This window comes from Sceloporus occidentalis, unplaced genomic scaffold (assembly GCF_023333645.1).
Source record: "Sceloporus occidentalis isolate IW3139 unplaced genomic scaffold, rSceOcc1.0.p SCAF_2, whole genome shotgun sequence".
NCBI classification, from domain to species: Eukaryota; Metazoa; Chordata; class Lepidosauria; order Squamata; family Phrynosomatidae; genus Sceloporus; species Sceloporus occidentalis.
In genome coordinates, this window is record NW_028316982.1 from 39,601,867 (window position 1) to 39,626,597 (window position 24,731).

The window sequence follows — 24,731 nt, forward strand, 5'->3', positions numbered from 1 at the left end:
AGAGGAAAAATCATGAATGTGATTTCTTTAATTAGAATGCAAGAGTCTATGCAGACCCTATCCATGTTGGCTGGAAAGAAACAATAATAATAAAGCAATATGCTCCTTTCATAGAATCATAGGCCTCATTCACACTGGTGGCATTGCTCTGGAACAAACTGGTCAAATTCGGGGGGCTCCCTCCCGAATCTCTCCGGAAGCAAGTGCTGACTACCAATCAGGGGCATTTTAACACGAATGCCCTCTTGGAGAATTCGGGTTTAAGGTGAAGGTGCCTGGCTGTCAATCAAAGTTAGTTCCGCGATGGTCATAGGTGACGTTTCCAGCACTGATAGGGGCATCAGAAGTGTGCTTTCCACCCCTCCCTTTTTTTTTAAAGGACCAGGCACCACTTGTCAAATTTAAAAACCTCTGGTGTGTGTGTGTGTGTGTTGTGGGCATTTGGGTCAGTGTTGTAGATTATGATCTGCCCTTGGCCCCATTTTCAACCCCAAAATGAAAGCTAGTGCCATCTCTGTAGCCTGTATCCTACTCCCTTGGCACCCCAGAATGCCTCACACACAGGTAATAATAATAATAATAATAATAATAATAATAATAATAATAATAATAAACAATAAAATTAATTCCTCACCTTGGAATGCCAGAAAAGGATGCATTTTTTTTTTGGCTTTCCCTAGGCTACCCCTGAATTCCTTAGAGACAGTAGTAAAAGCTGTATCAATTTGCCAGTTTGCCTAATTGGAAAGAGAAGCATTACATTCGATTTCTAACATTCATTCGCTTTGCAGCAGTCCTACCCCTGAAGCCAGTAGCAAAAGCTGTATCAATTTGCCAAGTTGCAAGATTACATTCAAATTGTAACATTCAGCATTGCAGCAGTCATTCCAAAGGAAAAAACAGGCTACCCCTGAAGACAGTAGCAACAGCTGTATCAATTTGCCAAGTTGCAACATTACATTCCAATTCTAAGGGGCCATTCATTCTCATTGCCATTCATTCTCATTGCAGCAGTCATTCCAAAGGAAAAAACATGCACATTTTTTGCCAAAAATAATTTAAAAAAATAAAATCCAAAGGAAAAAGGTCTCTGCTGGATAGCAGAGGCTTCCCTTGCTGTAGTGCCCTGACTTGCCCTGAATTGACCCTTGCTCCTGCTCACAATCTATCTATATATCTATATATATCTATATATCTTTACCTACAAACATGCGCATTTTTCACCAAAAATAATTTAAAAAATAAAAATCAAAGGGAAATGGTCCCTGATGGATAGCAGAAGCTTGGCCTCTTCTGCCCCCCCCCCCGACCTGCCCTGAATTGACCCCATCAGTCACCCCCTTTTTGCCTCCTGTCACCCTTTGCATCCTGCGATTCCCCTTTTTTGGCTCTTTCCTCCTCCTCCTCCTCCCCCCTCCCTTCTGATGAGGGGAGGGAATGCTCTGACCTCTGCCCGCCCCCTGACCCTAATCCCTCCCTGAATTTGCCCCGAACATGATCGAGGGCAAGTTCATATTTCACTGAACCCGGGTCTTTTGAGAAAAGACGGATTTTAGCCCGATTCTGGATACCCCGGGGTAAGGGGCATTTCCTTGTGCAAGCCTCGACATGGATTGTGAGAGAATCGGGCCCAATATGAATTTCACGTGCAAGAATCGATTTCAAAACCGATGTAAAAGGTAATGTGAATGGCCCCATAGATTTGGAAGAGACCGCAAGGGCCATCCAGGCCAACCCCCTGCCATGCAGGAAATCTAAATCAAAGCATCGTCAACATATGTCCATCCAGCCTCTGTTTAAGGACCTCTAAGGAAGAAGACTCCAGTACACTCTGAGGGAGTGTGTTCCACTGTCGAACAGCCCTTACTGTCAGGAAGTTCCTCCTAATGTTGAGGTGGAATCTCTTTTCCTGTAGCTTGCATCCATTGCTCCAGGTCCTAGTCTCTGGAGCAGCAGTAAAAAAGCTTGTTCCTTCCTGAATATGACTTCCCTTCAAATATTTAAACAGAGCTATCATATCACCTCTTAACCTTCTCTTCTCCAGGTTAAACATCCCCAGCTCCCTAAGTCATTCCTCATAGGTCATGGTTTCCAGACCCTTCACTATTTTAGTCACCCCCTTTGGACATGCTCCAGTTTCTCAACATCCTTTTTAAATTGTGGTGCCCAGAGTTGGACAGAGTATTCCAGGTGGGGCCTGACCAGAGCAGAACTCCCTTCTCATCCTAAGATCTAGCTCTCTAACTTGTAGAGACTAAATGCAAAATACTTGTTAACCCTAGATAATATGATTTTGACATAATTTTCAAAGAGATTTACAACACTGTTGTAATGTTGTTGAACTGGTTTTGTATAATAATAATAATAGGATTTATTTATATGTCACCCAATCACTATAGCACTGTCAGCATGCATGATGCTTTGCAAAGTGTACAAGGGAATAGGTTCCTGCCCCTTGGAGCTTGCAATATAAAATTTGACATAATTACTGTTTTGCCATGGCCTCTTGTCCACATAGTATGAGTATAAGTATATACTGCAGTTTTCTTGTCCTGTCTGTCCCTAGTAGCCCTTTGGAGGTCTGGAGTCAAAATGTTGGAGTGTTACAAGACAGCAAGGATAAATTCCTAAGTAATAATTAATATTAAATGTAAGCTAGTGCTTTTGTTGTTGTTGTTGTTGTTGTTGTTCAACCAAAGACCAGTTTTAAGAAATTATTTAATATAATTGCCAGGTCTCATATAATTATCTGCTCTTCACAATAAATGGGAGGGATGTCATGGGAAAAATAATAATAAATGGCTGTATATTTTTCTTGTTTATTTGAAAAGAGTTCAGAAATGCAGCAATACACTTGTAATGGGCAAAATTCTATTACAGCTTTCCAGTCAAAAACAGATATATCTTTTTAGTTTAATTAGAAAAAAATGAAGTAGCAGCATATTGTGGATTAATTACTTCGAAGATTTGCTGTGAACTTTTTCCTTAGCAGAACTTTTCATGAAGGCAAAGTTCACTGACACCCACATCTTCACCTTGAAGCTTATTGATTTACTTTCTTTCTGATTTACAAGAGCCACTTTGCACTTTCACAGATCTTGTGGGTTTTCAATCTGCTCAGAAAAATAACATACAAACTGCAGTGGAATAAACTGTAGGCAGTGGTGGATTGTTACAGTCAAGACTAAAATGGGTAACAGCAGGCTGGTGACAAAAATCAGGAGGATTTACTGAATATGAATATTACTTAGGGGTCATTCACACATCGGTTTTTGTAGTAGAACGATGCGAATAATCTCACTCATGCTTTCTAGGTTAGTTATTGACACTGGAACGACATCGATCTGCATTTCTGCATGTTCGGAGAAGGAGTCAGCAGCTAAAATGGTGTGGGCATCCTCCACTGCTAAGCCTGGGCTTGTCCTCTACAGTCTGAGAAGGGGAAGATGCCGGTTTTCTCCTGGGAAGTTGCTGGAAGCCAGCCCAGAGCAATAGGTGTGGGGGAAAGAAGGAAGAGGAGAAGGTTCTCCTCATAAGGCCGTTTGGGAGAAGCCTTGTTCCCAAAGGAGTTGACAATGTGAATGTATTTGAAACCCATTAAAGGTATATAGAGTTTAATCTGGGTCTATTCATATCTGTTATTCATACTTCCGGAGACATGAATCTTTAAAAACAAATATTGGGAAAAGACTTAGTATCAATTATCCTGGGTTAAGTGGGGGGTTTGGCAACTCCCCCCCCCCCAAAAAAAAATAAATAAACTGAATTGGATGCATGTGAACAACAGCGATTCAACCTGAATTCATCATGGATTATTTTACTGTTGGAGATTGTTGACAAAAAAAAAATGTAAGCATATAGAATAAATGTTATTAATGTAGCAATAGCAAGTACATTTCTCTATTGCTTATCAATGCACTTAGGCACTCCCTAAGCGGTTTACAAAGTGTAAGCTAATTGCCCCCAACAATCTGGGTACTCATTTTAGCGACCTCAGAAGGTTGCAAGCCTGAGTCGAGCTTCAGCCCTTTTGCTAGTATTGACCTCGCAACCTTATGGTTTGTGAGTAGTGGCTGCAGTACAGGAATTTAACCACTACGCCACTAGGGCTGGTCAACATAAAACACACATGCTTAAATTCTCCATATTCTCTGGGATTTCTTAAAGACTTAGATGACCTGGAATACATGACTACTGTATCCAAATTTAAAAATGGACAATGTGAAGTTGAAGGCCGCAGGAGTTTACCATATACCATGAAGCTGCGGACAAGGCTACATAAATGCAGTGTTCAAACACGAATCAAGGGACACGAGAGACACTGATGACTGAGGCCCGTTACAAATGGGCAGGAAAGTACGCACGGAGCACTTACTAGGGTTAGAAAGGGGCAGTGCTTCCGCACCCCCCTAACCCTAGTGCGCGTTCTGCGTGCACAAAATGGTGGCGGCCGTTCCACACAGCTGCCACCTTGAGGATGTCACAACCGCACTGCCTCTATACGGGGCGACGCGGACGTGACGTCCTCACTCCGCGCCAGGGCGCTTAGTGCGCCCTTAGCGCGGAGCAGGAAGGAGCTCCGTTTCGGAGCTCCTTCCTGGTTTGGTCTGCTGGGTGCAGCCTTCACACGGCTGTGCCCAGCAGACCAAAGGAGAAAGGGGCCAAGCGGCCGCTTTCTCCTCCTCCCCGCCGCCGCGGGGTGTCCTTGGGGCTTGAAGACCCAAGGACACCCCTTTCCAGGCTGCAGGGAAGGGGCCTTTTGCCACTTTCCCGCAGCCTGGAAAGCGGCGGATCGGGGCCTCAGCGGCTGCCGCTCTGAACACTGAGGCCCTGATACCCCGGGGAAAGGGGCGGGTGCAGCCCACCCCAAACAGGCGGTCTGTAACCCACCCGAGTCAGCCAGAAAAGTCAGCAGTAGCAGAACACGTTGTAAATTATCCTGGGCATAAAATGATGTTTGAAAACACTGAAATTCTGGACCATGCCAACAACTATGAGGTCAGAATGCACAGGGAATCCATTAAAATTGATTAACACATGGACAACTTCAACAGGAAAGAATAAACTCTTAAAGTAACCTTGGTTTGGCTACCACCCAGAAAAACACCAACATAAAGACCGAGCCCATGCAAATGAAAACCACCAAGGGCAAGGGGAGGGGTTCCCAGTAGACAATTGATCGTTAATTAAAGAGACACCCTGAGACCTTGCCATTCAACAACAGACCAACACAGAGATTAACATGTAAATCATCTCCTCTCAAAGAAGGGTCACATACACACACACACACACACACACACACACACACTGAGTCGGCCCTTCTTATACATTTTGTATACATGGATTCAAGCATCCACGGTTTGAAAATGTTCCAAAAAAGGATAAATTTCAAATATCAAACCTTGATTTTTCCATTTTTTATAAGGGACACCATTTTGCTATGTCATTATATTTAATGGGATTTGTTATATGCAGGGGATCTTGGAACAAACCCCAGTGTATAACAAGGGCCCACTGTATGTATGTATGTATGTGTGTGTGTGTATACACACACACACACACACACTGTATACCCCACTCACTCCCATGACAGCATTCTCTGAAGATGCCAGCCACAGATGCTGGTGAAAAGTCAGGAATAAACGCTTCCAGAATATGACCACATAGCCCAAAAACCCGATTAAAATGGGTGTTTCCTTGACAAGCTAAACATTACATATTGGACAATCCCAAAAGAAAATTGCCATTGATATTATGATGTTCATTAAATTGTCACTAAAACTAGAAGCTTCTTGTAGCTATTTTGGTTAGTTAGCTGTCATGTAAGCCAATGGTTATTGTAACATCTTCTGATGCAGCCACAGATGCTGGCGAAACGTCAGAAAGAAACTCTTCTAGAACATGGTCACATAGACTGAAAACCCCACAAAAAACTATGGATGCCAGCCATGAAAGCCTTCGACTTAACATCTTCTGAGTTCTATATTTTAATTCAGCACTATTAAAAGAGGCTATTCTTTTTATACTTTGCCCAGAATTATAGCTATGGGGTGTGTGTGCAAAATGAATGCAGTGCCCTCAAATAAGAATGAAACTTCCCTCCAGTCCCCAAATTTTTAGCAGTGCAATAACAACTGAATATTTGGAAATACTGTTAAGGCATCCAAAGAAAAGGGTCAGGCAAATTTACCAAGAGAATGCAAGTACAACAAATATAAGAGAAAAAGGTGAACAATTTTCACTGTCTCACTCTGTGCAATGTTAGAAATTTGGAGACTAAAAATTTCATTTTGGTAGGCAACATTCTTATTTAATGGGAGGGGGACAAAGACTGCAGGGACATCCCATAGCAACATCTCCAACCAAACTGTCCCACATTAGATAATTCTAAATTCTATTACAGTATTATGAGGAAGAGAAGCCATTTTACTCTTCAGTAGTGTGAGTATGCTACCAAATTGGTTGTGTGGCAGCAGTACCAGAAATGGCAGCAGTGGCATTTTCTCTCTAGTGGGTCTTAAGTGTGAACAAGGACAACGTTTAAATTGCCTCTGAGAGATTTGGGGACATAAAACATAGTGAGAACATTGCTCCGGGATTGCATCACCATGGAAATCTGGATCTCTATTGGACAAAAACATGTGTGAATGACCCCTTAGTTGCCCTTTTTGCCAAGTTAAACATTCCCAAATATTGTAGTCTTTAATCATAGGTAACAAAGGCATTCCTGTCCCCTAATCATTTTGGATCCTATTTCCTATATCCCTTTCAGCTCTCTATCCTTTCCAAGATGGGGCAGTTTGAACTGTCCCGGGTGCAAGCATGCCTGCACCTAACCCATTGTCTCAAAATAAAGCTGGTGAAGCGGTTGCTATAGTAGCTCTGTGTCATCAGCATGAATAATATGCACCTTTTGTGAAATTAAAGGCACAGTCCCTGCTTTCCAAAGTAAGAAGTATGAACTTTTCATGAATATCGTATATTGTGAATCCAAACTGAAGAAGTTATGATCATTTTATTGTAGCCCTCTGCAGGTAGGTGGATTTTCCGAGGTTTACTGTTGTTGGTGATCATAATCAGATTTTGTCATCTTACCATTGTTTAAGTGCTGGGTCTTTTTGCAACCTACTAAGGTAGAATCTCAACAGGTATTTTTAATATCCTATGTAATCTGAAATAAACTATAAAGTACTTCCATTATTATTATTATTATTATTATTATTAAAAAGAATCACATCTTTCAAAGGTCACCTGCAGTCTTCTCTTTTGGCAATGCGTAAGTGGTCACTCTAGCTCCATAAGAAGCACGCTAAAAGCAATCTCAAAAGAGAAACACATCAGAACCAGGGCGGAGATGCAACTTAACCAGTCAAACATCACATAGTGCATCAAACCATGCTTTTTAAAATATGAAAATGTTTGTTCTTTCATAGCATCTCTCTTGTGCCTGCCCCTTTGGCTCCTCCTCCTCAAAGTAGCAAGGAGCAGGAAACACTTTGTAGATATCGGACTAGAATTAAAAGATCCCTTTAATGTTTTCACTTCATTAAAAAGGAGGGCCCTGAAACAGAGCCAGTTGTTTTGAGATGACAGCTTTAGAAGCTGTAAGACTGGAGTAACAGGATCAGAGTGAGCCAAGGAAGGAAACCGCACTAGAGATAGCAAAGTAAAACAAACAACAAGATTTAAACAACACAATGTAAAACTTGAAAAGGTATCCCTTAGAGTGAGAAATTCCAAGAAGAGATCCACAGCAAAGAAGAAACGAGAGTGAACGAGCCCTGTTTCAAAAGGTTCAAATCCAGCTGGATTTTAGAGACCCAGGAAGTACACTGGTTTGGAAGCAAGAAGAAGAAGGGAAAAAAAAGAGTTGCTACTTTATCTGCTGAACTGAAAATAGCAAATGTTTTAACTGGCTGAGGCACTTCAGAAAAAGGCATGGGTAACTACATCAGTAAATAAAGGGATATGAGGTCTTGGCTGGTTTTAGAAGAATATCAGGTGCAAAGAGAAAGAGAATACTACTGACACTACTAATATACAAAGAATGGTCTATAGACCTATGTAAGGGTTGCTATTCATACTGCAGTTCTGAAATTCTAGGCAAAACCAGAGGACTTTATTGTGAAACCTCTATAATTATTTCAGGGGAAATTAACAGGATTTTTAAAAGATATGCTAGGTTCCCTGACTTAGTACTAAATCAAAGAAGCCATCACCCTGGGTTATGAAGACCTTAGCAGGACTGTTAATAACAGGGATACTCGGAGAGGTCTCATTCATAGAGTTGCCACAAGTCAAAGTTGATTTGGTGGCAAGTAACAACAGTGCTAAGTTTCGCTCACTATTTATGAGAGAAATACCTTCCATTTTGCAAAATGTGCCAAGAAGTCTAATTAAAAAAAAAAAGAAAAGAAAGCTGTGCAGAAAAAGCAAACAAACAAGGTTCAAGGCAGAAGTAAAGGAAACCAAACTTGCTTTAAGGCAATGTCTAGCCTCTTTCCTCTTGCTTTTACTGTTTTTCTGCAGAGATCTTTATTTTGGTGGTTTTAATGCACAGTTATAATGTGTAATGTTTTCTTCACTAAAAAAGATATTACCCAGAACACTGCAATTTTCCCCTTCTGTAGTTTGTTTGTTCCTGACCATATACTGCTACTAACAGACTATTTATTATTATATTATGGATTGCCTAAGAGCAGTATTCTTCTGGCTGTTAAATAAGTGGAAATTCTTTAATTACCATAACTACCAAATTGTTTTTATAATTGTTCATAGAAGTTTAGAATACCATAAACTAGAGGAGCAAAAGTCACCTTAGTAGCAAAGATCATTACAACAGCGTTTGCTTTAAACCAAATGATAGCGTGTTTTATCTTCCTGGTTGGAAAGAATGTGTCTTGATTCTTCCAGTCTACGTAGTTTAATATCCTGCAAAGTTCTTTGCTTTGTAGTAAAGTTGCAAGGTTTTTTAAAAAATCAATCTAGTAAGGATGTAGGGGGATGCATGTGCTTTTTATTAAAAGGTATAAAAACAAACTTGATAAATATTTGGAGAAACTTTGAATTCTGCCACAGCTTTAAGCATTTCAAAGTGTCAAGCTGGTAAGTAGATGTTTATCCAACCTTTCTCTTAAAGATTTTGTGTTATCTTCTTTTTGATTGCCAACAAGAACAGCTGTACTTTTGTTTGTGAATATAAGTATAGAAAGATGCAATTATATATAGGGAGCTACTGCATTCTTCCCAACTTTAACACTGCCTTTTGTCTCCTATAAGCTAACATATTAACCTTATATATTTAGATTGCCAAGATTGCCCTTTCCCTTCCGTATCCAGTATAATAAATAAATAATAATAAAAGTAATAAAAGTTTTATTTATATACCGCAACCTTCCATAGATCAGGGCGGTTTACAACAGTGAAAAATACATAAATCAACAAATCGCGCGCAAACAGTGCATCAAAGAAACAATAAAAACAATAAAAAGGATAAAACCCCAATTAGCCCTTCCTCATGGCCACGGAAGAGGAGGGAGGCCCTAAAAAGATGTTCATGGGGGGAATGCTTGATGAAATAAGAAGGTCTTTAAATCCTTCTTAAATTGGGCCAGGGAGGTAGTCGAGCGGAGCTCAGCGGGCAGCGTATTCCAGAGGGCCGGGGCGGCGATGGAAAACGTCCGCTTAGTGACGGAAGAAAGCCTAGCCCCTGGCACCTTCAGGAGTTGCTGCCCAGATGTTCTGAGGGTGCGGGACGGAATATATGGGGAGAGGCGGTCCTTCAGGTATCCTGGACCCAAGCCATTTAGGGCTTGGTATAATCATCTGTTGTTGACCTTTAAAGCCCTGCATGGGCTGGCCCCTCTTTATTTATCTGATCTTCTTTCTCCTTACATTCCCACTCATACCCTCAGTTCTAGTAGTCAAGGTCTGCTATCCCAGGATCTCCACTGCCCAGTCTCTGATTCATCCCTTTTCACTTGCTGCCCCTCACTCCTGGAACCTTCTTCCCTCACGAACACAGGTCACCACTTCATTGACGACTTTTAAATCTGAGTTGAAGACCACCCTGTTCAGGGAAGCATTCCCAGGCACTGTGTGAATATTTATCTGATGTTTGATTAGATAGTGGATGTTGATGTTTTAATTGTTGCCTGTTTTTTAACTAAATCTATTTTATATTATTACCTACTGTTTATATGTATTTTGTTGATTGTACATCATTGGCAGATTTTATATTTTTATTGATTGATTATCTGTATGTACTGTGCTGTGTACATGTACAGCACTATAGAAATAAACTATAATAATAATAATAATAATAATAATAATAATAATAAGAAAACCCCATGATAGGTTTGCCTTAGGGTCACTGCAAGTCAGAAATGACTTGAAGGCACACAACAACAAATTTAGGTCAAATATTAATCTGTTTTTCAAACAGAAAAGAAAAACACAAAGACAAAGCATATTATTAGCTGCTTTAAGTGATATTCTGTATGCTCTACTTGAAACAGCCCAAGTCCTGATCTCTACAGGTAGAATATCATAAGAAATTGGTTCTAGTCCTTGGCAAACATTGGGCTAAATCCAATGTTAGTTCTACTTAGTCTAGATCCATTGAAATGATGGAATTTGTTAGTCATAACTAACTGAAATCCAATTTATTTTCTACTGTAGATCATACTAATGTTGGATTTAGCCCAAGGATGGGCAGTTGTGGCCTCGTAGCTGTTTTTGGACTGCAACTCCCATAGTCTCAGATTATGTTAGGTAGGGCTGATGAGATCTGTAAATGAAAAACTTCTGCAAAGCCACAGTTGCCCACCTAATTTAGTCACTTTACATGTATAGAGTCATCATGAGTAGAAGCCAGCAGGACCCTATTACTGGCTCTGCCACCAGTGCATCCCCACTGTTCACCTCTCTCTGTATCCAAGTAAGCAGCAAGTTGTAAGGGGGTGACTATACCTGATTAGTTGGACTTTATATGACAGAACTGTGGATCAAAGATATAGTTCATTTTTAAAGCACAGTCTTTGTATATAGACAGTTCAAGGGAGGGTAGAAAAGAAAGAAAAAGCTCTGAGGATCTGTTGCCAATCCATATAGACCAGCCATGTGTAACTGTGAAGAGGGAAGCAGAGATTCCCACCCTGTTGCAGCAGGCTGCAGTGTCACCCTTGGTGCAACGGGGAAGTGATATAACACCCATTTGGTTTGAGGTTTTATCCCCCAAAAGCTGTTTCCTTCATTTATAAGGTAATTGAGATGATAGTGGGAGAGAAGGAAGCAGATCCAAGCTCCCATACTTTTGTTGTGGTTTGGATGGTATATTTTGGTTACCAAATGATGGTATATTTTGGCTCCAAAAATGTGGTTTGGATGGTATATTTTGCCCCCCTTTAAAGTAGGGCATTTGGGGGCTGCAAAGTGAAAGGCCAAGGTACAGCATACAGCCCATGAGCTCCACACTCTTCCACCTTTAGCTAGATCAACAGTCTAGCTTATTAGTCTAGTTTATTTATTATTCTATACCATAAATTTATTGTTATGAATAAATGTTTGTATTTAGTAGCTGATGAAATCTCCAAGACTATAATTCCCAGGGTTCCCAGAGAACAAAGGGTTCAAATGGTCAATGAAATGTGACTTGCTGAAGAAAACAGGCCACAGATAAGATACCATCCTATCTGAGAACCATGTAACTTTTTCAAGTTGGTTACCATTCAGTGCTAAATTGGTATGATGTTTTCCAGCTCCAAGCCTTCCACATAGCCATTTAGTCCCATTAAAATGTAAGATAATCATGAACTATTTAATGTTACTTAGGATTGTTCCTTTGCATGATTCCATGTCTTTTGCAAAATAACTCACTGTGTCCCTTGTATAGTCCTGTCCTCTTGAATAATTCTGCTTTCTTCCATTTTCCACACTTTTTATTTACCATATTTTAGCCACAAGAACCATGGATTGTTGGAACAAGATGCAAAGCAGTGGATGGATTTTCCCCACCTTAGTCCTTTGCATATATGGCTTCTTCAGCATGATGAAACCATCTGAGCCCTTCCTGATCCCTTATCTTTCTGGACCTGATAAAAACCTGACCATTGATGAGGTATGGAGAAATGTCATTTTATCTATGGAAATCAGTTGCATGCTTTACTGTGGCTGGCTTATATTTAGTGCAGCTGGCTCACTGCACAGCGGAAAGGTTATTTTCCAAGCTCCAGTTGTGGGTGAACAGTTTTTCTCAAGCACTGGAATCTTCTCAGGTGGTCTTTACGTGCTCCCAGCTTACTAGTCTGCCAATATTTTACCCCAACGAACCCTTCTCTCATGATTCAAACAGTCCCTTACAGGCAGCCAACTGCAAACAGATGGAACGGATGAGAACTGTTTGGACTGACCTAAGTGTGATAGTAGACCTCTACTAGCAAACTTCTCTCAATTCATTCCCCTCACAACTTCCACTCTGACTAGATATGTGTTTCCTATCCTCATAGTTCCAGTGTTCCTCAGCTTCACTGCAGTATACTAGGATTAATTTCTGAGGCCAAAAAACTCTCTTTAGTTTTGTAGAATCATAGAGTTGGAAGAGGCCACAAGGGCTGCACAGCAATATACAATTAAAACACTCCCGACCTATGCCCATCCAGCCTCTACTTCTTGAGGGAAGCAGTTGTTGTTGTTTTTTGGGGGGGATGGATAAAACGAATAGAGTGAGGCAACTGCCTCATGTTTGAGGTTTGAAAGACAACAATTTTGTATGTCATGCATTCTATCTAGTATGTTCTGCATGGTAGTCTGCTGCCCTCAAGTGTATGGAGACTACTGTGCTGTTACAGGGTCAAAGAAATATTCAACAATTCATCCAGTGTGCTTCTGTGTGGAGTGGAAAAGATGAAAGGTAAAGGTTTCCGCGTTGACAAGGAACTTTATCACATGGGTAAAATAGGAAGTTTAAACTGGACAGAAGCTGGGGTTATCCAGGGTATTGGGCACAATTTTGCAATTGCTTTTCACATGCCGTTGCATGCAAACCGCTTAGAATCCAAATAGAAAGTGACATTAATCAGGGAATAGGCATTTTCCGGAAAATACTGTGTTTTCATTTCCATTTCATTCACAAATTTGTTTCTTTGCACAACTGCTGCAGTCTGATAACTATCTGCGGGATTCTTCCTTTTCCCATGGTTCCTTTGTTGTGTCAAGAGGGAGACAGCCTTGTTCTTAAAGGGGCAGCAGGCACACACAATACAGGCACACACAGCTTGCTTCTCTCCCTCCCTCCCTCTCTCTGTGAATGTGTCTCCTCCTTAAGCCTTTCCCATTAGCTGGAGAGGCAGGGATGCTTTATAAAGAAAACTGTGTAAATAACATTATTTATTTCTCTGGGTGGCATCTGATGACACAGCTACTGCTTTTGTGTGCATGTACAAAACACTTATTTTCAAGCCATCAATGGGATTTTTCTGCATCTGTCTGAAAAACAAATGCATTTTCGACCCATTCTCTCACAATAGTAATGTGATTTTAATGTGTTGTTGTGCTCTGTGTATGATAATCAGTTGTGCATTTGTGTGCTTTTCCGGGATGCCAGCACTTTAACCATTTTTAGGATGCAAGCACATAGGTCCCTGTGTGATAAAGTCCAAGGTTGTCTAGTTGTGTCCAAGTGTAGGGGGCAGTGCTCATCTCTGTTACTAAACCAAGGGAGCCAGCACATGTGGCACAAAACACTGTTACCTTCCCACCAAAGTGGTATCTATTTATCTACTTGCACTTTTACATGCTTTTGGACTGCTAGGTTGGCAGAAGCTGGGATTAGTGATGGGAACTCGCTGTATCACATGGTGCTTGGGTCTTGAACTGCCAATCTGCCAACCTTGCAATCATCAGAGTCAGCGTCTTATCCACTGAGCCACTGCATCCCTCCTGTGGGGTGATAATGTGGGGTGGAACCATCAAATTGTTTCTTGTCCGAGGCCACAAAATACATGAAGAGCCCACCCTGCAGGATGGTGGTACATTTAAATTATGGATGCCTACATTCTGTAGAACATTTCTTGTGTACCTTTGTTAAAAACAGGAAATTCTGGGCAGCATCACAAATGACAAATCTAATCTTCCAAATTAATGTTCAAGTAGTTATTGTATGCCATCTTCTCTTCAAAAATACATGCATCAGAGGGCAGGACTAGAACCCATAGGCAACAATTACAGGGAAGCAGATTTTGACTAATGATTACTTTCTAATAGTGGCAACTATTGGCGGCTTAACAGACTGCTGGAGGAAGTAATGGGTCATCCTTTTCTGGAAGTTTTTAAGAAGAGGCTGGTCAGCTATCTGTCAGGAATGTTGTGGCTACATGTAGCAGAGACTGGATAGCCATCTGTTGGGAGTGCTTTGATTGTGTGTTCCTGCATGGCAGGGGGTTGGACTGGATTACCCTTCCAACTCTATGGTTTTATACATCCTGCAGTAAATGTTCTGGAAGTTTCCTTCCAACTCTTATAATTCTGTAAAGATCTCTGGGACATACCACCTTTTGGATGTAGACACAGACATACAGTACATACAATAAAGTCAAACTCTCCCCAGCTCTGCCCAAGAAAGTCCTATATCCTATTCCTGTCCAGTAGGGAATACTGAGGATATTGATACCTGTTGCTAACATTAGAAAAGCTTTATGTCAACTAACAAGAGTAGCAGTGTCTGAAAACACGAAGATTTTTTAAAGCAATACATTATAGCCTTTGTGTAAATGTCATTAAAGGTTTTGGTGGTATAGAGTGTCTCTTACCAACTTGGCAGGTTTGCCAGTCGCAGCTCTTGCTAGACAGGGATAGTTTGGCTATGGTGCTCCAGATGGTCACTATAATGCAATGTATGTGGAGCTGCCTTTAAAGCTCTATAGCTGCTGAAATTTTAACTGATGCTAAACTAATATTGGTTTATGTTGCACCAGTCTGAAACGAAAATCTTCATAAGAATTATACTGGCTGCTGCTGTGTTTCTGGGCCTAATTCAGTGTGCTGGTACTCAGTGCACTAAATGGCTCGCGACCCAAATACCTGAAGGTATGATTCTTTGCATAGTGTGGCACAGTGGTTTGAGTGTTGGACTAGTACTCTGGAGACCAGAGGTTGATTCCCAGCTCAGCCATGAAACTCACTGGGTGATCTTGGGCAAGTCACACACTCTCTCAGCCTCAGGGGATGGGAATGGCAAACTTCCTATGAGCAACTCTTGCCAAGAAAATCTCGTTATAGGTTCACCTTAGGGTCATCATAACTTGGAAATGACTTGAAGGCACACAACAGCAACAAATGGTTCTTTGCATAAAAGTCTGTCCATGTTTGGGGATTTCCTGCAGAAGTTCCTCTCCAAATGCCCTTCCTGTTATTTGGCAACAAGAGTGAAACTACTTTAAAAGGTGTTTACCACAACTGTAGTTCTTCAAGTATCATCTGTGAACTCACACAAATGGTGCTCCAGATAGTTTGGCCTACAATTCCCATCAGTCCCATCCAGCAGGTCTATAAGAGCAAGGGATTCTGGAAACTAGGCAAAAACATCTAGTGAACCAAAGGTTCCTCAGCTCAGGTCCTGGCTAGACAATATATGTACTTGCAGATGTTATTGCATTGCTGTTCTGATCGCTGTTTATGATCTGCTATGCTGACTAGGGCTGCTTCCAGAAGACAACAATTTGCATACCTAGGGCTTCCCAAACAGGTCCGATCTATAATCTTTAATTCCATTAAATGCTTATATGTTTTGCATGACTAATTTCTAGTTTCTCCATGCTAACATAATTTCTTCTTTCCCCTTTCAGGTAACACAGCATGTTCTTCCAGTCTGGACATACTCATACCTCATTCTGCTGTTCCCTGTGTTCCTGCTAACAGACTACGTACGCTATAAGCCTGTCATAATTCTCCAAGGAATTAGTTTTATTGTTACCTGGATGTTGCTGTTATTTGCACATGGTCTGTCAGCCATGCAGCTGATGGAGTTTTTCTATGGCCTTGTGACTGCCACAGAGGTTGCCTATTATGCCTACATATATAGTATGGTTAGTGCTGAACATTACCAAAAAGTAACAGGTTATTGCAGAAGTGTCACTCTGGTTGCATCCACCATGGGTTTCTTACTGGGCCAACTTTTAGTTTCTTTAGCGTACGTATCATATTTTTACCTGAATGCCATAACACTGGCTTCTGTGTCTGTGGCATTTATATCTTCATTTTTTCTGCCCATGCCTCAAAAAAGTATGTTCTTTCATGGGAAGTCTTCCGCAAATGCTTCTTTCACTGGATCAGATAAAGGTCCCTCAAGTGTATCAAGCCAGCCAAACTACCAACAGGACAACGATGCTACAGTGTTATCAGTCAACTCCAAGAATTTGCCAGAATACCAGCTACCCAAAATCCAAAGTAAAAATCACTTTCTAGCAGTTCTTCTGCAACTGTGCGTAGACCTGAAGGAATGCTACACTATAAAAAAACTTCTTTACTGGTCAATCTGGTGGGCATTAGCTACCGCAGGCTACAATCAGATTTTGAATTACATTCAAACACTCTGGGATGCTAAAGCACCTTCCCATACCTCTGACATTTACAATGGAGGTGTTGAAGCCATTGCAACATTTTTAAGTAAGTAAGTGATTTAATTTCATTTTCTGTATTAACATAAATGCAATGTACAGTAAGTAGGTAGCCAGGTTTTTCCTACCCAGCTTAGAAGGGTTGAAGAGGGGCAAGCAGAATATAAGAACTCTTAAAACAGGTTTTCCATAATCCAAAGAATCCCACATACTCACAATTTCTGCATTTTACAGTATTTCAAGGAAGGGAGGGTTACATACACAACCATGAAAATGTATATATAGCAGATCTAAGGCTTCCATTGACACACATTAGGAGAGCTTTGATGGGTAAGGAAATGTTGTATATACTTGATCTCATAATTAAAAAACTGAATTGGAACACTAAATATTTACTTCAATGAGCCAAAGTTGTTGTTTTTTAATCATTAAAGGACAATGATCACCATGAGTTGCCCCAAACCCACAAAGATGGCAATTTGATTTCTTTAGTCCAATAGATATGGTACTCCTCTACAGCTGCATAGAACTTAACCATTGAGACTCAATAGCACTCAACAGTTTTCTTTTGGTCCTTAAGGCAGGGGTAAATAATGTGTGGACCCTAGCCATTGGTGAGGGATGGAGCTGTAGCTATGTGGCCACCAAAGGGAATCAGATGGAAACCATGCCTCATGAGGAGAGACTTTGGGAGCTGGGTATGTTTAGCCTGGAGAAGGTTAAGAGATGATATGATAGCCATGTTTAGGTATTTGAGGGGGTGCCATATTGAGGATGGAGTAAGCATTTTTTTCTGCTGCTTCAGAGAATAGGACCCAGAGCAGTGGATGCAAGGTACAGGAAAAGAGATTCCACCTCAGTATTAGGAGGAACTTCCTGACAGAGCTGTTTGACACTGGAACAATCTTCTTTGGAGTGTGGTGGAGTCTCCTCCTTTGGAGGTCTTTAAACAGAGGCTGGATGGCCATCTGTTGAAGTGTGTGTTTGTGGGCTTTGATTGTGAATTCCTGCCTGGCAGGGGTGGGACTGGATGGCCCTTGGTGTCGTCCAACTCTATGATTCTATCGCTCTATTCCATATATAAAAGCCAAATGGATTGTTATATGAATGTCATCTTCAACACTGATAGTAGGGCAGTATCTCTATAGGGCTTGAAGGCAGCAGTCTTGTTTAAGGGGTGGAGGCAGACTGCTTAATATACAGTGCGCCCGTGTCATACGTGGGTGCGCCTTACGCGGTTTTCAGCATATGCTGAAAGCCGTGCTGGGAAAAGGCGTGGCGCACCCCATAAAGGGTAATGGCACGTGTGCCCGTGGCGCACGCACGCCACTGCGCCACATGCACAAGCCCCATTCATTTAAATGGGGCTCAAGCATAGACTGAATTCCCTTTACGCGGGGTGTTTGTGTGTGTGTGTCTGGAACGGATCGCCCACATAAAGGAAGGGCGGGCTGTATAGATTTTCCCTCCAACATGTTGTTGCTGCTTCCTATCATCTACTACAGTCCGCCCTTGGTATTCACAAATTCAAGCAGACGGCAAGCACATGTTGTTCCCACACGCTGCCATTGGGGACAATGTGGGCTTCAGCATCCATGGATTTTGGTATCGGGGGGGGGGGGGGGGAGATCCAAAACAGATCCTCTGTGGATACTGAGGGCCAACTGTACTGGAGGTGAACACCTCCCTCTAAGATGGGAGAAGCCATATTTCCCCTTACAGACTCGACACTGCATAAACCATCGTTCTTCTATCCATGTGAAGACTGTGACTTAGAAATTACTTAAATCATTTTTTTCAGTTGCATCTGAACATGTTCAGAATGTAAGTGGCCTCCAGATTTTGGCAGTGAGAAAAGCTAGGGCCCTACCTTAGTTTATTTGCTTTTTGTTGTTGGTTTTTATCATACCATACTGTTGAGTTCAGTCCTGCAGGTCATGATCATGAAAAGCACACTCAAAGCCAATGTAAACTGATGTTGAAAAGTTGGGGAACTCATATAAAACAAAACTCAATTATTTTCTAACTGGTTGAATTTTCCCCCAACCTCAACAGGCTGCCTAATTCATTTATTTTGAAATCAGCTATTATTAAACACCACATAAAAGGATAATGATGGGAAGAAGTTTTAAAGATTCCTCCCACTTTAGTTAATCAGTGGAATTGTCTTACCTGATTTTCCTGCAGACACAAAAGGATGACAATCACTAGTTGAGTCTTCACAGAAATCTATGAAAAGCAGAAAGGAGGACACAGCAGTGCTGCAGTTGGTACAAAAAAAAATCCTGCTTATTGTCAGCCACTGGAAAGCAGGGTCATATAGGATCAGTGATATACAGCCTGCTTTTATTCTGCTGTGTCAAAAGGTGGACACTCTCACTCATTAGAAGCTTTTAAGCAGAGGCTTGATGGCTATCCATTATGGATTCTGTTTCAACACTTCAAAGTAACTACCCTTCAGACTCTTTGTAACTCTATGATTCTATTATCTACTATACAGTGGGCCCTTGGTATCCGTTGGGGTTTGGTTCCTGGCTCCCCCACACATACCAAAATCAATGGATGGTCATGTCCCATTAAATCCAATAAAGAGTAAAATGGTGATCCTTTTATAAAATGGCTTTTTGAAATTTATACATATATTTTTTTGAATACTTTTAAGCAATGGATGCTTGAAACTGTGGCTAGGGAGGGCCAACTCCGTATAATCTGTTAAAGAGGTTAGAGCATGAACAAAGTCTTTTCTTTTGTGGTTCCTAGGTTTTGGCACAGATTGTCTGCTTGTTGTAATACTGTATTTTGAGTCCAGCATGTTTGGCTAGCTTCAGTTGGCTAGACGACAGATAACAATTGTTTATTGTCAGTGTGCTTTTTAGGTTTTGTGAGCCACTATAGGTGTTTGGGAAAGTGGCAAAAAAGTATAATTAATTAAAAAATAAATCAGTCAAAAGAACAATAATGCTAGTGACCTAGTTTTCTGAACACCATTAATTTACTTTCACCCCATTTTTTTTAAGCTCAAATATTTGGGAGGCTCTAAGGGATATGAAAGTTCATACTACCAGAAATTGTTGCAGAACAATTCCAGTTGCTCTTGGAAATGTATACTAAATCATTTTATTTATTAGAATAATTTTTATTTTAACTTCCTGTTGAAAGATCTGATCAAGGCAGCTTACCATGTTAAACCATGTTTCGGTTAGCTTATGAACGTACAAAGTATCACATATTTAAAACTACTATTAATTTCTAGGTTCAGTAACATCACTGACTGTAGGATTTGTGAAAATGAACTGGGATCTAACAGGGGAGCTAGCACTGGGAATCTTCTCTGCCTTGGATGCCGGTACATTGTTTTTGATGCATTTTACCAGTAACATCTGGGTCTGCTATGCTGGTTATCTAGTTTTCAAGGCATGCTACATGCTCCTTATAACTATCGCCACGTAAGTATGTACTGCCTGTGTGTTCATTTATGTGTGTGCAGGTGTGGGTGTGTACAGCTTCATGCGAATTTGCTACTGTTTGGGCCATTTTAGCAAGGGCAAGCAATAGTAAGTATGTTTCTATACTGCTTAAGCGGTTTACAATGTGTAAGCCAAATGCCCTCAACAAACTGGGTACTCATTTTCCCAACCTGTGAAAGGATGGAAGGCTGAGTGAACCTTGGAGCCCTCCTCTAGGATTGAACTTACAACGTTTTGGCTGCAGGACTGGCATTTAACCACTGTGCCACCAGGGCTCCTTGTACTTGGGTGAAGTTGTTTGATATTATTAGTGGTATTGATAATAGTTGCAGGACAGAAAATAGGAAAACATGGCCAGGACTGATACATAAAGTGATGGTAGAGCAATGAATTAACTTGATAGCTGAAGTTCCACTACCACGAGCAGCCATACAGTAGTGCAGCCAAAGATAGTTCATACCAGCTATGTATACAATAAACAAAGACTATGTTCCAGCTAGTATTTCTCTGTAGGATTCAATCAAACGTGGGATGTAATCTCCATCCCAATAAACTTTGCATGCCCCTTCCTCGTCATTCAGTAGCAGCATGCATTTCATTAAATCCAATTGTAACCATTCTGTGACTGAGCTATGCACACATTTGTTACTTCCTTAGCCCAATATGTCTAGGTACATTTCACAGAAGTTTGGAGGAAAGGATACTAGGTTGGGGTGGTGGTGAAATCTAGTTGTCTGTCACATTGGCTGTACATCAGCTGAGCCAAACTCATTACTCAGCACATTTTGCTTTGGTAAAATTCATACCTATATACTTATTACTTCCTATCCCCCCCTCCAAAGGAAATACAGTTATAAAGTGCTTCTGTTCTAACAAAAGTTTAATTTTAGATTTCAGATTGCAATCAGTCTTAGCATGGAACGCTATGCCTTAATGTTTGGATTCAACAATTTTGTTGCACTGCTAATCCAGACTATTGTGACTGTTATTGTGGTGGATTCCAAAGGGCTTGGACTGGATATTGAGACTCAGGTAACCTACTGATGTTACACCACAGTTAATTCAAATAATATTTTAAGTGTTTCAGAGAGCTAAAGATCAACTGAAAAAATGGTCTTAGAGGTGTTCAATACTAACCATGACTATCTAGGGATGATGAGAAGTATGGCTGAAAACACTGAGCAGTTGAAGAAGACTGTCTTATGACTAGATTCATTTATTTAATATATTCTACCCTTCCTTAGGGCAGCTTACAGTAAAACAATCGGAAAAAAATTACCAAGTGTATATTAAAATGGTATGCATATGTATAACCATCCAGCAATACAATAAAAAAAGCTTGCTGGATTTAGAAAAGCCTTTCAGGAGTATATAAAGAGTGGGGCATGTCTGTGTTGTTACACCACTGCCTTTCCGGATAATAACTTCTATTGTTAAAGAGTAAGAACTTGATTATATAAAGATGCATTTATAATCCTATGCACACTTAGTTGGGAATATATACAGTAGAATCTCTGAGGATTTGCAGAATTGTGAATATCCACATTAGAGGAGCATCCCAACCCCTTCACTTAATGGGGCTCAATATTCCCTCAGAAAATTGAGCCCCCAAACCAATTCTATCAGACTATCCCTCAGCCAGCAATCATTCCCCATTGATGGAAATATGGGGAGCTTGGGCTGCAGTGCAACCTGCTCCCCAGGCTGAAGCTGATGGAAGATGGACTCACAATGGTTATATAATGCAGAAGCAAAGAAAATCAAAGTGCACAAGTATGACCTGTAAAGGAGCTAAAGTTGAACTTTAACCATGATCAAGAATGTGTTTATGACAGGCATTAGGATACATGTGGATAAAAAAGGGTTGAAAAAAAATCTACCACTAAGGACAAACTGAAATGTTTTATTAGAAAAACTGCTTGACTACTTCTTTCTCTGTTCTCTTGCAGTTCCTAATATATGGCAGTTACTTTGCAGTGATATCTGGAATTTTTTTATGCAGAAGCATTTACACTATAATCTCAATCAAATGCCAAAGAACTCAATTGAATCCCCAGAAGCCTGAAGCAGAAAAGCAGAATACAGAGAACTATAGTACAAGATTGTGAATATGAGACTTTACACTTTTTGCAAAAGATTAATTACAGTGAGACCAAACCAAACATGTATTCATATACTTATATAAAGGAAGGAGAACTTAACATATCCCTGAAAGATTTTACCAAGTCTCACACAACATGTCAAAGCTGAAGTCACCAAATCATATTCTTGTCGAGTTTAACAGTGGAGTTATAATACTGTACAGAGCAATGTGAAATGTCAGATTTTAGTTAATCAAATTTCATCTGCTACGCTTATCTCAACACTGGTGTTGTCAACTGGCCTTGAGTCAACCCCAACTTATGGCAACCCTGTGTATGAGATATCTCCAGGACCCCCATCTTCCACTGCTCTGCTTAGGTCTTGCAGATTCATGCTCGTGGTCTAGCCATCTGGCGTATGGTCTTCCTCTTTCTAGTATCTTCTGTCTTTCCTATCATTATTGTCTTTTCATGCCTTCTCATGATGACAAAAGTACAACAGTCTGAGTTTCATCATCTTGACTTCCAGGGACTTTAGGCTTGATCTATTCTAGCATCCATTTGTTTGTCTTTTTGGCCATCCACGGTATCCTCAGCACTCTTCTCCAGCACCACATTTCAGAGGAGTGGATTTTCTTTCTGTCTGCTATCTTCACTGTCCAGCTCTCACATCCTTATATGGTGATGGGGAATACAATGACTTGGATTATTCTTACTTTAGTGCTCAATTGTATATTTTTACAATTTAAGAATTTTTCTAGTTCTTTCATATTGTCCTTCCTATTCCTAGTCTTTTCCTGATTACTTGACTGCAGTCTCAGTACTACTATTTGCTTGGTACAGCCAAACTGACACAGAAATCTATGTTGGTTGTGTTCGTTTAAGGATGCTAAATGTTAAGAACGAGTTTCTTCTTTTTGTTCACAGAGTGATTAAGGGAAAACAGTGAACCTGTATATAAGACTATTAATATGGTCTTAATTCAGACAATGCTTTCAAATAAACAAAGCACAGAATAAGTCTGGACTCATGGCTGGAAAATGTGATCATCAATTCAATTGCCAGGAACTAAACCATAGGCCAAAGTGGCCCCTGAGCCCTTTACTGCAGTTTCTCATTGCCCCAAGACTTGTTGAGACTGCATTTAGTTGGTGACATCTGGCAGCAAACGAAGTGCTACAGGCAGTGAGACAATCAATATAATTGACTGAACTAAAAGGACAATTTAGGTCCTTTTAGTTCAGTATCAATGATCAATATAGGTCATAATACATTAAAAGTATGTTTAAATAGGTAATTTATATATCAAATACATTTAATAATAATGAGGTGTGACATGGGATTTTACTTGTTAATAATGAGTGGAAAGAATTGTAATGCAATATTTAAATAACTGTTGTCAGCTATTTTAAAATATGTTTTATATATTTGTTGTTAGTTTTTTGAATATCTAAAAATTCTTTTAAAACAAATTAAACCAAAACAATGTGCCCCAAAACATCTGGATCTGATTTGTTGTCATTTGCATTCAAGTTCTTTCTGACCTATGATGACCCTGAGGCAAACCTATCATTGGGTTTTCTTGGCAAGTTTTTTCACAGGGGGTTTGCCATTGCCATACTAAAGCTGAGTGTAACCCAATGGGTTTACATGGGTGAGTCAGGTTTCAAACCCTGGTCTCCAGAGTTCTAGTCCTACGCTCAAACCACTATACCACAATGGATCTTTACTGGATCTGATGTTGTCCCTCAATTTTCCTGATTCACTTTGAAATCTTGAAAATCTTGGCCTGATGGCAAACCTCCTCATGTAATTTCTTCTTCACTGGATCACCTTCTGGAGACTGCATCTTTGCCATCCTTCTACTAAACAGGATCATAGTATATAAAGAATTAGTACCTTTTCTTCCAGAGCGGCTCATAACTTTGTGGGCAAACTCTGCATTCCCCACTACTCCAGGCAGAGAATCATCTATTAGAACTTGCCTTGAAACCAGTGATCCCCCCCCCCTCTACAGCTCTCTTTCACCAAGTCCTATGAAGAGATATCAGCTGGCCATTGCCATACTCAGAAGTCTGCATGTATGACTATGTACTGGAAGAACAAGTTTTACTTGTGCTTTCCTGAATTCATGTTCATACAAAACAGGAGTGTTAGTGCCACAAAAGCTTGTTATGAACAATATATGGGGATGTCTTAAACTCAGAAGACAAAAAAGGGGCTAGAAAGTACAGGCTTCCCCCACATTTAATACACTCCTTATTATGAGTTGTTCAGAGAAACTAAAGAAAAAGCAGCACAGGAAGAAGGCAAAACTACAGCATACTATACTTTACCTAGTCTCTGAAGAGATGTTTCTGGAAATGCACCCTCTCAGAAAGAATGTGTTACATTAAATAGGCATGTCTATAAAACATGAAAAGATGGAAATAACTGCTCGTCACTGGAAAGTCTGGTTTGGGAATGGGAATTAATATGTTCTGGAAGAGGCTATGTATGAATCCTGGTCTCCAGAGTCCTAGTCCAACACACAAACCACTCCACGACACTGGCTCTCTGGAAGAGGCTAT

The 24,731-nt window shown here is 40.5% G+C and overlaps 1 protein-coding gene across 1 annotated transcript; it reads left to right on the top strand.

Annotated features, from left to right (window-relative positions):
• Positions 1-9,048: 9,048 nt before the first annotated feature.
• On the top strand, positions 9,049-23,521 carry LOC149318185 (thiamine transporter 2-like). The gene is made up of 6 exons (XM_089509171.1): positions 9,049-9,105; positions 11,958-12,118; positions 15,843-16,662; positions 19,867-20,059; positions 20,971-21,112; positions 22,030-23,521. The coding sequence occupies exons 2-6, from the start codon at positions 11,969-11,971 to the stop codon at positions 22,186-22,188; spliced, it is 1,464 nt and encodes a 487-aa protein (XP_089365297.1). The 5' UTR covers positions 9,049-9,105; positions 11,958-11,968; the 3' UTR covers positions 22,189-23,521.
• The last annotated feature ends 1,210 nt before the right edge of the window (positions 23,522-24,731 follow it).